Genomic DNA, 18,121 nt, shown 5'->3' on the forward strand with positions numbered 1-18,121 from the left:
TTTACCAAGGCTCTTCTTCTTCCTCCTCCTCTTCTTCTTCTTCAGTCTCCTGTCTATTGAATATCATGACTTAGCTAATCGAGAGAAAAATGTAGACATGGACTCGCAGTATGTTTGTGGACGCACGTATGATAATTATGGAGAATAAAGAATGCAGATGTTAAGGAAAAAAAAAATCAGAAGCTATTTGTGCTCTTAAATTATTAAAAGGAGGCATGCTAGCTGCAGAATAAAGAATGTGTCACTTTCGTTCCTCCTTTCACTTACCAGAAATGAACAAAACTTGCATAAACGGTTTTCTGTGATCTCTGTACTTCAAGAAAAAGACAAGAGTCTTATCCTATGAAATTTCCCCACATTTTGATATGGAAAACTACTCCCACTACCAGAAAATTAGTAAATAACAATGAAAATACCGACAAAAAATATGTCATCACTAATTTCCAATGGAAATGACGATAAAGAATTTTCATCAAGAATTTCCAATAGAAATGACGATGGTTTACGTTTAGGCAGTACTTATCGACAGAATAGCCGAAAAACTAAAATATTTAAAAAATTAATTAAGAATTCATCATTGATTTTATCAATAATTTACATGTCACTATTTACTAATAAAATTGCCGATGGAGTTTTTCTGTCAAAAAATGTTAATATGTTATAACAAGCATTTCTTCCCCTTATTCTTCTTCTTCTCCTACTCCTCCTCCTTCCTCTTCCTCCACCTCCTGTCAAAAAAATACAAGCAACCCCCCATTTATCACAAAGTCAGCCATTTCAACCTACATCTATTTCTATCAGTAGTATTAGCAAACTAGAAAAAATAATTTAAAAAAAAAACAATGAAAGATAAAGATTTAGATCAACCCTGGTTAACTTATTAACCCCGTGACCTTGGGCACAAGATTTGGATAGCCCCATAGAAAGGAAATTTTTTTTAAAAAAAATACGAAGATCAATTCTCAAAAAATTAAATGTTAAAGGGTGAAATTTTAAAAAATATAATTTTAAAAAACGACCTAAAAAAGATCAACGTCAACTTGTTTTAACCTTCAAAACCCATGACCTCATCATGAGGTCAGGACTAAAAAGACCGAGGGATGAAGTTGAAAATAAAACAAGCAACAATAAAAAGAACGAGAACCAAATTCAATATAAAAATAAATTAAAATCAAATATTGATAGATTAAATTGACAATAAAACTCAATTAATACAAGGGTTAAAAATTCAAAAGAATGGAGGCTAAATTTGATGTAAAAATAAAATTAAATCAAATAATGATGGATAAAATTGAAGAAAAAAAATAATTACAAGAAGATAAAAAATAAAACAAATAACAATAAAAAGACCAAATTAGATATAAAAAATAAATGAGATAACACTTTCATACTTTGACAAGAAGAAGAGAGAGAAAAGAAGGATGAGAAGAAAATAAATCCATCAGAGCTCAACCACTACACCTCTACACACATGTGTTATACCACCCGGAAGAGAACGTTGACGTGATTATAATGATGTCACAGAAAAAAGCATTTCATCACCGTAAGACAACGCACATACCACTAAAAGAGTGTGGGTTGCGCCAACTACTTTTTTTTTATTAATATTTTAAATTTATAAAAAGATCACATCACCTCATATACACCATAAGTATGATAAAACCAAGTGAAAAAGACCCTCCCCTCCAAGAAAGCTTTAGATTTCTTCATCTCGAGGGCATTTAAATAATTGCATCGTACATATTAATATTTTTTTATTTATAAAGAGATCAAATTGCTCCTTATGCAGCGTGAGTATTAAAAAAAAAAAAAAACAAGTTAAAAAGACCACAAAACCTCTCATGGAAAGTTTTAAAAATTTTTTATCTCGAGAGTATTTAAGGTAATTACATTATGCATTAAAAATGAAAATGTCTATAAAGCCCCTAAACACCAGTCCTCTTTTTTTTTTTTTTTTCTGCTCTTAAGGTTATTTTAGTTATAACAGTGTACTCAAACAATGTGAAAAAGACTGGTTTGAACCTCTTAAATTCGACAATAACTAATGTGTCCCTACCATTTAAGTCTGAAGTGACCATACACGTAAGGTCCCTATGAATTCAGAAATTGCCAACGGCTTCCTTCATACTGGGTCTAAAATCATCTGAACATACAATATGAGAAGTCTCTGTTCTCAGCAAGTATATTGATCTACGTTTTCTTTTATAAATGATTTGGTAAATATCATCCAGAATGCTGACACTGAGACATGCCGGCATCAAGGTACACCTCCTGGGGCATTTTGCCCTCCTGTTACCTTGTTGCGAAAACAAATAGGACATAGCCACTTAGCTTTTCCCTTTCATGGGATCAAGATTGGCTTGTTACAGCTCATAAGACAACTTGTGTACTGATGTTCGTTTCAAATCCCCCCCCCCCCTTTTGTGCTACTGTTAATTGGAATTTGATGTGAGTTTCAGAGGAATTATTGAACTGTGGCATGCAAACTGTGAAAAAACATGAGCTGCTAAAACCATGCTTGATCAATGGTAACAGACCATGAATAAAACCTTCAAAAGTTAAGCTTGAAAGCAAAATTTATCAAGCTATTCCAAGAACATGTGGATGAAAAACTAAAAGATCTGCTATAATGGCATTGATTTTACATGGGATGAATTGAATCCAGTAATGTTGAGACAGATAAATACAGGGGAAAGAAAAAAACAGCTCCAGCAAATTAGTTCCCAGGTTGTGTCAGGTTTTGTTTCCCAAACTTTCTGTAGTGGACATCAGCATACATATTATTGGGGATGTCGCCGATGTCCCACCAAAGAGTAGGTAACTTAGCAACAAGATTGAGCTGTACTTTTCATGATCCGTGACCATTTGTTTCAAAAATGTAGCGGATTGCTCAGGACAGAAGACAAGCTCGACATTTGGTTTTTGTAAAGTACAATAATGCACTTGGGAAGGGTTTCTCTATGAAGAGACACGTCAAGAAAGTCAGGAACTGATTAAAAAAAAAACTAAAAGAACTCACTATTTCACTTTCACTGTACATACACTCAGAATATACAGTGATTCGCAAAGTAAATTTATCATCTTACCCTAGCCACACAAAACCATTTACCTTAGTTGGGAGGGTAATTTGGTCTTTTCCTTGGGATACAAATGTTATTGCCAAAATCATTAGGGCATTATGATCAAATCATATTTTTATTACACTGTCTAATTATTAAATTACCTTTAAAAGTTGTTTTCATCTAATTAGCATCTAGGAGTATTTTTGGTTTTTTACTTTATTTTAAAAACTGAAATGATTAAATTTCCCCTAAACTTGTTTTTTTTATTATTATTATCATGTTAGGTTAGGAACAATCTATTCCTTTTATGTTTTTAAAAATTATTTTAGAAAAAATGATGGCTCGCGCGTAGCGCGCTCTAGCATGTGGCGCTAGACGCTATTCAATTGGTGCGTGAGAAGCCATCCAGTTGAGGAACGCTGGCTTCTGTAATGGCATTGAAAGCGTCACGATGCAACCTTCCAAATGGGGCGACGAGTGTGGTGTTTCATGGGATGGCTGTCGTCAGCCGCCCCTTCTTTTGTTTTTCTCTTCTCTCTCTCCTCCTTGAATTTTGTGTTGGTCATTAAAAAAATATGATTTGTCTTTTTATTTTATAATATTTCGGGTCTGACCCTCAATGTTTCATTTTTTATTTTGATTCTTAGCTCTATAATTAAATTTTAATTTGTTTTCAATTTCATTCTTAGATTCATAATCTTGATTTTTTATTCTTTCAAATTTGATCATTATTTTCTTAATTTTTATTTCTTGTTTTGAATTCTTTTATGAATTTGATTTTTCTTTTCAATTTTCCCCTTCAATTTAAAATTTGATGATATTTCAGGTTTGGCCCTCAATGTTTAGATTTCTAATTTTGATTCTTAGCTTTTTTTTTTATTAAATTTTAATTTGTCTTCAATTTCATTATTGGATCCAAAATCTTATTTATTTTTTAATTTTTTTCAGATTTGTTCCTCATTCTCTTGATTTTAATTTTTTTGCTTTGAATTCCTTTGTGAATTTGATATTTCTTTTCAATTTGTCTTTCAATTCAAAATTTTAGGTTTTCCTCTCATTTATTTATTTTTCAAATAAGGTTATCATTCTCTTTATTGCTATTTTTTATCCTTTTATATAATTGGTGTTTTTTATTTCAACATTCGATGTGTAATTTCTTGAGAGTTGTCTTCGACGTGGTTTTTCTCATAGTTTTTAGATTCGATCCAAGGGTCGACTTAGAAAAAGTATCAGGTTACGAGTCAGGTGGGTTGGCCTGAATTAACTTAGGTCAACTAAATTTATAGTCAGGTTTGCTCTAAGTTGACCAAGCCATGAGTAAATCCAAGTTTTTGATAATTTCATATTAGGTCAATTATTCCTAAATTTCTTTTGAAACTTGGCCTGGCCTAAACCCCGGGTCAACCAACAGTTTTAAAATAGTGATTTTCAGATGGAGTGCTTTCGATTTAGTCAATAGTTAGGGTTACAGTTTGAAAAGTTAACACAGGTTGATTTTTTTTAACCGATTACATCCTTCGACGTTGTTCATTTTAAAAAATAGACTTTGTGATTTTCTTTGGTTTCCTTTCAATCAGGTTATTCATATCTCATGACATAGACAGTAAGTTTGACCGGGTGGCTCGAGTATTTTTTGAGGTTGTTTTTTTTTTATCTTTTCGGTTGTCCTTCAAAATCCAATTATTTTAAAAATTAAGCTTTGTTTTTTTTCTTGTTTTGTCTTCTATTGGGTTATGTCGTTCACATAATCCCGCTTGCGACTCTTAACTACTTCACCCGAGTTTGCTAGTACTTTGCTTTTTTAGATGTTTTTTTGTTTGTTGGTTTATTTCCTATTTTATCCTTTTACAATAAGATTTTCAGGGATTGGCCATCATTATTTTTATCCGATTTGCTTTCGATGATTTTTAGTCTAATATTGTTTTTCCTTATTTAAAATATACTAATAGCGTTTGAGCATTGATATTTTACATTGCAAAAAAATTGGCTCTACCAGTGACAAAACGCCAGCCACCTATCTATTACGAGAAGTGTTACTGTTCCATGTAATTAATGTTCTTGGAAACAGAACAAGTCAAGTAATATTATTGTGTTGAAAATGCATCAAAGTGTTAATTGTCATTCTTGGAAATAGAAGCTTTCATCGATTGTATGCCAGATCTATACAATGCATAAAGACATCCAACACAAGTCTTTACATGTTTTTCAGAGTATTATGGCCCTTAATTTGTCAGGATTTTGTCATCAATATTATTGTTTAAACTACTTGCAATCTGTTGTATAATATTTTCCTTTTAACATAATTTAATTTATACCATAGCATAATCATAATAATATAGTAAAACAAAATCAAAAGTGTGAACGTAGTGATGATATCTAGGAGTATATGATATGTTCAGCTTTTTAAACTGGGGAGAATAGGTGATGCTATATGCATGTATCTTGATCTTTTTCTTTTGAGAATTGTCACTTATGATTACTTAATTACGATTCATGACTTTGTAATTTTCGAGGGATTTGATTGCTAGGGAATGTATATATATAGGGTGCTAGATGTGCTTATTTAATAATTATTTATGATTTATTTTTTATATATATATTTTTATTAACGTGAGTGTCCGAGCCAGCTTGCGTACACCTCGACTAATCCCACGGGCCATAAAGTTAACGATCATATAAGCCTCCAGTGACCATCATATTAGCAACCACAGGGCTCGAACCTGAGACCATAAGGGAGCAAATTTTTTAATCTCAAGCTCTTACCACTAGACTACCTACTAAATAGTTAATTATTTATTATTTATTGATTTTTAGAGTTGTTAAGGATGAATGTTGTTTGTTTTAGTTTTGGCAATAATCATAAAGAGCCGTCTTGCATTCATGGAATCATACTCAATTTGGTCGATTATTAATACTAGAATTATCCATAATTAATGACTAATTATAAGGATTCATGAATTTAACACACTTTGTACGAACAAATTAGTTGAATCTATTTAAAATTGAATGAAGAAAATTAGACTATAAATAGACCATATTCACATTATTACTAGTGTTTAATATAGGAACTTGTAAAAAGACTGAGAGAAAAAGAAATTCTCATAAAAGATTAAAAAAGAAAAAAAAAAACAGATAGGAAAAGCTCAAGATACCAAAACGCTCTCTACCATATCTATAAACTCCTTTCCAAAAAATCCAAGGTGATTTGATTGCAAAAATATTCAAATTGTTTTTTAAAAGAAAACTAAGGAAACTATTGAGTATCAAACAAAGATATGTGATTTTATTATTACTCACTAGAACCAATTTTTTTTACTATATATATTGTTAGTGGAATCACTTTTAAGTATTTGATAATGTAATATTGTGCTATTTGGATATAAATTATCATTAAGGAAATAAATTAAAAAAACATTTTAAAAATAACAATGAATTCTTACATTGAAAAACACACAAATATCATTAAAAAAAGAATAATAAAAACATTATATAGTTTTTTTGAGTAATTTATGGATAGTCTTTTTAAGTAAATAAAACTACTAAATTGTAAATACTATAATTAAGACCCATACAGCTAGAAGCTGATATACTTAAAATAAAATAATTTAGTTTACTTAATTTTAAAATATTTAAGGTCATTAATTATGTAATTAAAAATTAGATAATTACTATGTATAAGAAATTATTAATTGAGGTCGGTTAATTTTAAAATATTTAAGGTTATTTTTGTCTTTTAAATAAAATAAACATTCTTCCATCTCAAAAGACATCACTTTTGAAGTGAAAATTAATTTAAATTTAACTTGCTTTAATAAGAATCGCTTTCTACTCTTAAAAGTTAAGTAAATGATTTTGGAAATCCTTACTAAATATTTTTTTGATGATTTACTTTAAAGAAAAGCAGTAAACACTTGACAAGGAGGGGGCAAACAGGATCGAAATCAACTCATGTGGATTGGTGACTGCTATGAATATATTTTACTAAATTAATTAATGAGTGTGCTAAATTAATTAATGAGTGTGCTAGGTTCATGTGAATTAATTTTATTTTTAATATCATCAACATAATAAAATATTACTAAAAATATTAAAATTCCATGCACCAAAAAACATGAAATAAAAAAATTTATAAATTCAACGAATCCAAAAAAAAGAATATATTAATTGCCTAATTAATTGCATGAAGATTTTGTGTTAATCATATGGAAATATCATAAACTAAGAATACACAAAAGCATAAAATAATAAATCTAAATTAAACAAATTCAAATAAATATATATTGCCAAAACTTATGTTTTTTTTTAGAATTTATATTTTAACTTAATAAGGATACAATGTATAGGATCAACATAATAAAATCTTAAAAAAATGCAAATACCATAAATAAAAGAAAAGACAATCAAAAATAGAAATTTTAAATTACTCAAAGACCAAAAATATAAACATATTTATTGTTGAAAGATTGTGTACTGTATGATCAAAACACTAAAATCTTATCAATTTTTTAGCAAATATTATTTTTAAAAAAGATTTTTATTCTTATCAATTTTTTAGCAAATATTATTTTTAAAAAAGATTTTTATTTAGTATATTTAAAAAATATATATAATTTTTTTTATAAAAAAAAAAAACAAACAAATCACATGCATAACAGTGGGCAATTGACTAGGTATTGTTTTTGGAAAAATATTCGATAGAAATTTAAATATATCTAAATATTTTTGCCACCAGTGAGTTGTGCTTTGTGCCAACCTATATCGATATATTATCTACTCTACTAAAAAACTAGGGTAAAATCATAGATTTTTCATTGTTTATATAAACAATGAAGGAGTTATTCTATTTTTTTATTCTCTTTTATAAAAGTTCTATCCTCTATTTTTTTTTTATTGAATCTTTTTAGTTTTTTTAATTTCATTATTTAATGTTTCATTAGTTTTGAATTAGACTTCATAATTTTATTTCGGTTTGCTTTCTGTGATGTTATCATTATCTTAAACAAATATCATGATATTTAGTTGATGCCTAATTTTACGAGCGTCTATTTTAATTGAATCCTTTTTAGTTTTCTTTTTAATTTTATCCTTAATTATTTTATTGATTTTGAATTCATCTTCATAATTTGTTTCAGTTTGGTTTTTATAAAGTTATCGTAGTCTCAAATAAACATCCTGAAATTTTATTAGTGCTCAATTTTACAAGCGTTTATTTTTGTTTTTCTTTTCATCTTCTCTTGTTCTACATAAAATTAAATAAGTTTTTAAGAGATTTTAAAAACGTCTATTGTTTTCTATTCAAAGATTATTTATAATTTTAATTTTATATTAGTCCTAAAACTGTATTTGCTTTAAATTTAATAGCAACTGCTATATGAAAATATTAAATCTTTATATTATAAAAACACACAATCAGCTATAATTTTATCCTTCCTGTCAATACAAGTATATTCCCGGACATATTTAGAGTGTATATACCAAAATCTAACCTTTGAAGGATTGTATTTGAAGTTCAACCAACAGGATTCACTGTAGATGACAGATATTTGGGGTCATTCAAGTAATTGACCCAACATGATGAACTGTAGATGATATCAATGCTTATTGGCCCTAGCCCGCTAGCCTTATCTTGTCCAAGGCATGCATTGCTTTGTTAACAATCGCTTGGAAGCACCAAGATGTAGATTGGACATCAATGGCAGTCCCGGATTTCTCATTGTTTTTAAAGCAGCCGCCTGACCACTGGGATCCACTGCCTTCCGCGTGAACCTCTTAGGGTCAGATTGTCCCCGACCCTATCCGTGATATTCCTAGCTTGTCAAGCTAAGGCAAGAAAAATTAACCAAAAAGAAAAACTTCTTCAGGTTTTGATTTATATATATCCAAGCAAGTTGGAAATAGTTGAGCAGTCACTATATCGTTGCTGGTAATAAAAAATTAGCCCAAATCAAGACATTCCACCTATTCTCCTCAAGATTCTCATGTGTGGTTGGAGATTATTACAAGTAATAGACCTGATAAAAATCAAGTTTATAATTTGCTTGTGGTAGCAGCCTGAACTAAGAGAGGGCCACTTTATTTTAACTTTAAACACACCACATGCCGATTATATAAGATAAAGTTCAGGAATAAGTGGTTGTTGAATTGAAGAAAATGAGTGCATAAATAACAAAATAAAATGTATTAGGCTCAATTAAGTAGAGTTGTGGGTCTATATTTTCCTCCTCCTCCTAAACCTTCCACCTCAACATCTTTTCCTTCACTTTCACCTTTAGCATCCCAAATATGATGTATCGGGTATACTTCATCTTGTTGATCTAATTATATTTCAATTGAAATTTAAATGGTTTACTAGAGATTATCTTATTGTTCATTTATGTTTTTTATTGATGTTTATATATGAAATTTTATCTCATTGTTCTTTATTATTTATATGAATTTGCTATTTAAATTTAAAACCTTAAAAACTCATAGATTTGCTTAAATCATTTAGCATTAGTCATTGTGAAATTTGTATAAATTAATTTTTGAAGATACTTTTTGTTATAATTATAAATTTATTGAGAGCAATTATTGGCTTGAGGATCGTATCAAACAAACAAAAATGGGCTGTAAAAACTTATTTTAATTTAGTGATTTTTTTTTTTTAGTGGTTCTTTGATTCACTTCGTGGCTACAGCCTAAAATCACATGGTTAAAGGGTGCCAATTTTGACAAATATTGTTCGACGTGTCAGCTTTCTTGGCTAGTGAAGTAGATATTCCTCTCGTGAGGAGAAAATACTTTTCACCTCCATTAATCCATCCTTCTTGCATTTATATCAATGACACTATTGATTGAAAATCAAGCAAAACTAACTCGGAAGTCGTGTTTTTTTAGCAATAATGTGTGCGGAAATGTCGATGATGCCATTAAAGATACTGTATCCGAGATAGTTGAGCATGTTTTGCTTCAACTAGAGACCGCAAGTTGTTGACACACAAGGGTGTATGATCCGAAGTCTCGAAGTTCAATGAAGATGGTCCATTTGAATCACAGTTGGGATCTGGGACCATTTGACATGAATACACTTCCATCTTGAAAGATAGCAATTAAAATAAGACAAGCTGCTCTAAACAAGGATCATGACAACAAGGTCTGCAATACCCGAAACAAAAAAAAAATTCTCGGAAAGATTTTAGTTACTTTAATTTGATTCACTTCGGCAACTAAACTTGAGCTAATACCATAGCAAAACCACGTTTCTTTTTTATTATTTAAGTGCTTGCCACGGCCTTGAGAATTCCAGCAAGCTCGGGGGGAGCAATGATTGGTCATTCTCTCCTTGATCCTCACTCTAACTTGGGATTAGAGAAGAGATCATGGGCTATTTAGCAGTAAAGGCACAAAAAAAGTGGCAATTTTAGGGTCCATGACAAGGCTGGCAGTGGCACCACCACCATCCCCATACACTCTCTTTTCTTGAGAGAAATAATAGTAATTCTAATCTAGACCCTGGAGTCGTTGTCATCCTTGTGCTAGCTCACATTACCCTAAAAGCAACACCCCTCACAAGAGGGTTGTATGGCAGACCCCGACCCACCCATGTTACTACTCCCTCCTCTCTGTCCCCACTTTCCAGTTTATAAACCCCACGTCCTTCCCAAACCCTCAAGCCCTTCACCTTCTCCATTGCCTATCTCTCATCTCACTCAATAATTTCTTTCACCCAAATCACTCGCTCATCTCTGTTTTCTGTCTATTCAAAACACATCCTCACTAGTATGTGTTCCTCTAAATCTAGGCTGAACCAAAGTACCAGTAATATTGCAACTACCATTGCTAAAATTAATGGCCGTCCGGTACTTCAGCCAAAATCCAATCAAGTTCCTAGCTTGGAAAGACACAATTCACTTAAAAAGAACTCACCTCCAAAGTCTCCTACTCGGGAACCAGCTGGACCACCTGTACCATTGATGCAACCAGCTTGTAATGCTGCAGGTACTAAAACTAGGCTTCCTTCAGCACTGTCCCCTCCTATCTCTCCCAAGCTAAAATCACCTAGACCTCCAGCAGTTAAGAGAGGAAATGAACCTGGTGGATTAAATACTAGTGCTGAAAAGGTTTTGACACCACGTAGCACAACAAAAGTGACAACTAGTACGGTAAAGAAGTCGAAGAAATCTAGCACTGCAGGAGTTCCACATTCTGTTGACACTTTCGCTATGAAATACTCTTCCTCTTTGTTAGTTGAGGCTCCAGGTAGCATAGCTGCTGCTAGGAGGGAACAAGTTGCTGTTATGCAAGAACAAAGAAAAATGCGAATTGCTCATTATGGAAGAACCAAGTCTGCTAAGTATCAAGGGAAAATTGTTCCTGCTAATTCTCCGGCTACAAGTACCATCACTCGGGAGGAAAAGAGATGTAGTTTTATCACTCCTAATTCAGGTTTCAAGAGAATCACACACATTAATTAATTCATTTTGATTGACTTAACCTTCTATACACTGAAAAATAAAGGAAACTGAAGTGTCCAATCCGTACTTTTGTTTCACCAGATCCTGTCTATGTTGCTTACCATGATGAAGAATGGGGGGTTCCTGTCCATGATGACAAGTAAGTTCTCTTTACTCATACGCAGTGTATATAATGGCACTCATGAATCATGAAACTAATATGTTATTAATATGCAGGTTGCTGTTTGAATTGCTAGCACTGACAGGTGCACAAGTTGGATCAGAGTGGACTTCAGTCCTGAAGAAAAGAGAGGCATTCAGGTGTGTGATTTAAACCGGAAAAAAAATGGTTGCATTGAAATATTGATTGACAGAAATTGTGATTAACGGGTTCTCGGACATTAATCGCTACTGCAGGGAAGCCTTTTCAGGGTTTGATGCAGAAATTGTCGCCAAATTCACTGAAAAGAAAATAGCATCTATCAGTGCTGAGTATGGCTTAGACATAAGCCAAGTCCGAGGAGTGGTCGACAACTCTAATAGGATTCTGGAGGTAATGCAGCTTAGCTTTCATCACTTGTTCATATTCCTCAACAGTCATTTCAACCACTTTTTTTCTTACCAATTTCTGTGGAATCTAACATCTTACTTCACTAATGAGTTTCCTGTTTGATAAAAGTAATGCAAAATTAAGTTTCTTCTAGAAAAGAACTTTGGAAGGAACTGATTTAATAGTTAATTAATGACCTTAAAAATCATTTAAAAAACTACCATGCGGACCCAACCACAGTAATTGGAAGTGCTTGGCCATGTTATCATTATTTGTCTTAACTTGGCCTAGTTACTGAGCATGTACTTGCCATGTTACGATGTCAATAGACATGATTAAGGGACTTTACTGTCTAAATTATCCTGATCAAACTTTAATTTATTTTCAGGTTAAAAGGGAATTTGGATCCTTTGACGAGTACTTGTGGGGATATGTTAATCACAAACCTATCTCCACCCAATACAAATCATGCCAAAAGATCCCAGTGAAGACCTCAAAATCAGAAACCATAAGCAAAGACATGGTGAAGAGAGGGTTTAGATTTGTTGGTCCAACTGTCATCCATTCATTCATGCAGGCTGGTGGACTCAGTAATGACCACTTGATCACCTGTCCAAGGCACCTTCAGTGCATAGCCTTGGCATCTCAACTTCCTCGTACTGTAGCCCCACCTTCGCAGAAGAAGTTAATTTGCAAGTGAAGCGTAAGAAGTGGGGGGGCATAGACAACATGATTAACATATTATGTGGCATCTAGTGTGACCATAAATTAAGAAGCAAATATAGTTAATTATTTTGAGTATCTTACTACAGATATAAACTAGGTGATGCTTTGTAATGTTGTAATATAGTGCTTGCTATGTAGAGAGACACTGTGGGAGTTTTCAGTGATGGAGCCAAGATAGAATGGAATGATGAAATGAAAAATTAAAGGAGTATAGGAAGTGGGGGCATATGGGCACGCGATAGCATGTGCAGGTTGGCAGGCAATGACAAATGCACGGTTTCAACTCCCGATGCCTTTGTGACCACCACACCCTTCTCCATTACAAGCTTCCTTTAAACTGGCCATGAGAGGGTAATCAGTGCAGAGCTCTTGGGCTAGACCTCCAAAATATTCTCTCCTTGGCTACATACTGTGTGGATTGGATGAATTGTTGTATCTGCAGCTTTCCTGAGGATAAAGATTATATTCTCAGGAGATACAAGACTTTGATCCTTCCAAGCCAAGTAATGACTTGTTGGCATTGCACCTCATTTCCTAACAAATTAGCCCAGATACATTTGTATTGGCCAGTTTTTAATTCTAACTTGTAAGGGATACCAAGTTCATGTAATATCATGGATTAAATGTACTGTTTGAGTGCAATTTTTGCTAGCTGCTGTTCTGTGACTTTTGCCTTACAAAATTTATTATCATGTGTCTCTATTAGCAGCTCATTATATATAAAGATATATTATATAGAATGACTCCTAAGTTAATCATATGCTCTTCCTCTTCCACGAGCTCTCATCTTCTTAGCTGTTTACTTTTTTTCGTATACTTTTGCGCAGCAAAGTAGCAGGAATATATGTATGGTGATTGATGACAGTTAATTCGTGGTTTTAACTTCATGTAAAGTGGGCATATATTGGAGGGGAATCCAAGGCACTAGCTTGGGTTGAGGGACATCTAGCTAGCTGTGATGACCTACCTCCCACCCAATTGCCCTTGTTGTGCTAGCACTACTATACAGGATTCCCCTTTATTCAATGCGAGATCATTCATGAACTCCTTTTGGTTTTTGGTGGGATCAAGCATGAGAATGCGTCTTTTTTTTCAAAAGAAAAGCTCGAATCTAGTGCTTTTGGGGTTACAAGTACATGATTGTCAGTTGAGCTATAAGTTTATTGGCATCATAAGAACGTGTATGCACATGTTCATCTTCAAAGGGCATTGCCATAAGCATTTAATGGCATTTCTTAGATGCTTCACAAGAACATAGGCATGAGCTACTTCGTCATTATAACCTCCCTGCAACATATGCTCCTTGGGTAGCTTCTGTATCTCTGGAAGAAAATACCATGGGCTAGTGCAAGTAAGAGCTTGGGGCCCTTTCAAAGTCTCTGGAGATGAGGCTAAGTGACCAGAAGGCTGCCGCTATGCTCCTTGGGTAGCTTCTGTATCCGTGCTAAATTGTTGAACTAAAAGAAATTTAAAATAAAAGCCTTCAGCAATTAGTTGAAAGTTGAGGCTAGACTAGGCTGTCGTAATCCAATGTATTCAGGCCTGGGAATTTAGAGTCCATGCATTGCAATTTTATGGGCTTCTCAATTTCCACTCCAGGCCACCGCAGCATCCATTAACAGAACTTGAAAAACAAAAATGGCACGTCCCTCTTATTAGGACTGGAAATATGATCGGACTCTTCGACTTTTTTCTTTCTATTTTTAATAATAAAAGGCTCGTCTTTATTAAGCTAAATCAGCAGAGAGCATAGACAGTATACAGCTTGGAGCTACATCCAGCCACTTCTCATTCACTTCCAAGTACCAAACGCCTTGATACAAAAGTTAGTAATTAACTAGATAGCTGGCGCAAGCTGGGTAATTTTACTTTTTAATATAAAAAAAAGAATTCTATACAAAACTTGAGATTTTAAAAAAAATCAGATAATTAAGTCATTGAGTCGACCAGGTTTGTTAACTTTATCGAATCTAGTAATACTTAAAAAAAATAACAGCAAATAAACCGAGTTAATAAAAAATTAACATTTAGAATATAAAAAAAGTGACAACAGAAAAAGACTTGAGTTAGTCCTGATCAACCCATCAAATCAGTGGATATCAAAAGAGGTGTCACGCGTCGTCCAGATGGCGCGAACAACCTCCACATGCTAGCGTGTTCTTATCACGTGCCAACAACTTTTTATTTATTTATTTTTGTTTTTTTATAAATACTAAAACATTCCTGACTCACATGAAATTTATAAAAAAAAAATTAGAGTTTAAAAGACGCCAATACCCCTAAAGACAAAAGCATTTGTTTTAAAATTCAAGGTTATTTTGGTAATTTCACTGTGCTTGAGAAAAGAAAAAACCGAAAAAACCTCTCTCCCACAGCAATCCAAACTTTTGCTTCCAAAGGTATTTAGGACTTTACACTCTGCAATAAAGAGAGTAAAAGAAATACATACCCTTCACTAATTTTACAGTACAAAATTTATCACGTATAAAAGTTTAAAAATGCCCCTAAAACTAGTCTTTGTATTTAAAAAAAAAAAAAAAACAATTTAGTAAATTCCCTATGAGAATCCACGGTGAACTGTAAAAGGGGATGTAGCAAAGTGAGCTTTTTTAGTATTTTTTTTAATATGTAGTATGTACCGTATAATGGTATCTTCGTTGGATGAGATAATATTTATAATGGTCCCAACTATTATCTTAAATTATTTTTTTTTAATTAAATCCACAAATCACAGCTGCTATGCTATGATCGTTTCAGTTGGATTTCTGTTGTCCTAGCTAGAAATATACACGTTAATATATATATATATATTAACGATCATATTTCGATGTAAGGATACACCTGCATTAATTGCATGCATAATATATGTTAATGATGAAAAGGTAGCTGTGCTGGGATGTCCTAATCCCAGGTTAACGGTGTTGTCGGCCACACCTGGGTAATTTAAATAACGTCTTAATTACCGTGTTCCGATTTTCTAATAACAAATTTCCAATGCATAGTTTTTCTCAATATTTAAAATCACTCTCTCGCGTTTGATCTGAATTAAAAAACATAAAACAAAAACACCGTTCTAGAAAAAAAAAAAAAAAGTGTATTGAAAAGAAAAAGGAGACTACCATTCTTTTTATTCCGTGCCATCCGAGAGAAACTTCTCCGTTCTCACACTAGATCATAAGTTTGAAGGTGTCTCAATTTACGCGTGCTAGTTGTCATCGTAATTAAATTTCTCTCTAAATTTAGCATTATTCTATAGATTAGTTTACCCGCTCATGATGCTATGGCGTGGGATGGTAAAAAAAAATATATTTTGAATGTAAAACTTTATTTGAAATTGTTATTAAATTTGGTTTAATATGTTAAATTTTAAATGTATTGGTTTGACTAATTGTCTAATTTTAAATTAAAATTAAATTATATAAAAATTGACTTGACATGACACAATTGATTTAATAGATTAAAAAATAACATGAATAATAGATAAGAAACATGGTTTGGTTATTTTTTTTAAAATTCATATATATATTGGATCAACTTGAATTTTATGGCTTGATTTGACAAATCTACAACTCAAGTCATTGACTCAACTTGAGTTAATAACTTTTATATATATATATATATATATATATATATATATATATGATAACAAAAATAGATATTTGTAAAATTAAACGTTAACCAAATATCAAGATGTTTATTTAATACTGAAAAAAACAAATCAAAATAAATCATGATGATCAATAAAGATCAATCAATTATTTAAGAATAAAATTAAAAAAATTAAAAATTAAAAAATAAGATTAAAAAGAAAAACTAAATTGCTTAGGTCTAGTTGACCTAGCATGCCCGGGGCAAGTCTACGCCCCTAAACCATCTTTATTTTATTTTCTTTTTAATTGATTGAGAACATGTTGTTTATCCCTGTAATTTAATTTAAACAAAAACAACATGCAACCCTAAAAATTATTTAAGTCTGTTTTTGCTGTCCTCCTTTTCAGAAATACAAGTGGTGATTGAAAACAAAACTAAGGTTACAAGTAAACACCATATGGTCTTGGGTCAAGCAGCATCTGACAAAGGTGCCGACCGATCAATAAAATATTAGAGCTCCCTTGCAGGCAAAGCGTCCCTTCCCGATGCTTATTGCATGCCCAGCCATCAACCTGACAGTCGTAGATGTGTGTGTGTGTGTTGAGACAATTTGCAGTGATTGATGTATTTTACTTAACCAAAGAAATCATTAAGAAATTAAAAAGGTCTTGTCACGTCTTATTTTAAATATTTTTTTTATCATAATAGTTGGAAATCTTCGTGTTAGTTACTTGTTTGGCCCCCTTTTAAACGGATCCTCCATTATTATCATGATTTTTCGATAAATCAAATCCTAGGTAATGATTTCTGTAATCCAAGATCAATGATCAATGTTTACCTCCAGGAACAGGTAATAATGCGCTAACAAACGGATTTGAGTTCCAGGTTTTAACTTGTAACTAGAGTTAATTTTTTATAAAATTAAATTGATATTATTTTAATAAAAAAAATCAATGAATTACAATTGAATTTTTTATTAGGTTAACTTGTTGAGTCATTCCAGATTTTTTTTTTTTTTTTTTATAAACTCAATCCAGTTCCAATCCTAGATCGACTATCCAGAAAAAAAAAACAGTGACAACCATAAAATCTTTGTTAAAGAGAATTAAGGGACGATAAATGGAGAATTACCTTGGAAGAGAATCCCAGCAAATAAACGACTCTACTCACACACAAAAAATAAAAATACAATAAAATTAATTCGAGAGGAGTAAATACGGTACAACCAGTCTCAATGATATCACTAGAACTGTTTGGTGATGCGGGGTCCAACTCAACAAGTAAAAGACACGCGTCCATTACTCTTTTGCGCCTTGTACAGATTGCCTTCCTCTGCAAATCCTTTTCATAAAATTAATTGTTTAAGAATTCCCGCAATGACAGGAATTATCAGGTCCACAACCCTCCCGACTAGTCGTTAACCGAGTCAATGCTACTGATGACCTTTCGAGTGTGAGAGCTTTATTGGTCCACGTGTCAATATGAGCTACGTGTCTAGTTGATGACGAGGTTTTAGTTTTTCTGGTTATTAAAACGGCGAATTTTGTGGTCCCATCTAAGGCATGTGTCCTTTATGGGGGAGGACAGCCCCACGAGGAGGACAGCGTCTATGACAGACGAAGCACACCGTTTCAGAGAAGACTCCATATGTCTCCAATCCGCTTCCCTCTTTGTTTGCTTTTATTATAGCTGTGTTAATTTCTCGGAAAATAATTTTTAAAAAATAATTTTTTAAATTTTTTTATATTTGTTTGTTATTA

At 32.4% G+C, this 18,121-nt stretch overlaps 1 protein-coding gene across 1 annotated transcript; it reads left to right on the forward strand.

Annotated features, from left to right (window-relative positions):
• The first annotated feature begins 10,370 nt into the window (after positions 1-10,370).
• LOC7497551 (uncharacterized) lies at positions 10,371-13,421 on the forward strand. Its single transcript, XM_002303684.4, has 5 exons — positions 10,371-11,486; positions 11,597-11,654; positions 11,732-11,815; positions 11,912-12,047; positions 12,433-13,421. Exons 1-5 carry the CDS (start codon positions 10,823-10,825, stop codon positions 12,742-12,744), a joined length of 1,254 nt encoding a protein of 417 aa, XP_002303720.2. The 5' UTR covers positions 10,371-10,822; the 3' UTR covers positions 12,745-13,421.
• Positions 13,422-18,121: the final 4,700 nt, after the last annotated feature.

Source organism: Populus trichocarpa, chromosome 3 (genome assembly GCF_000002775.5).
Source record: "Populus trichocarpa isolate Nisqually-1 chromosome 3, P.trichocarpa_v4.1, whole genome shotgun sequence".
Classification (NCBI taxonomy): Eukaryota; Viridiplantae; Streptophyta; class Magnoliopsida; order Malpighiales; family Salicaceae; genus Populus; species Populus trichocarpa.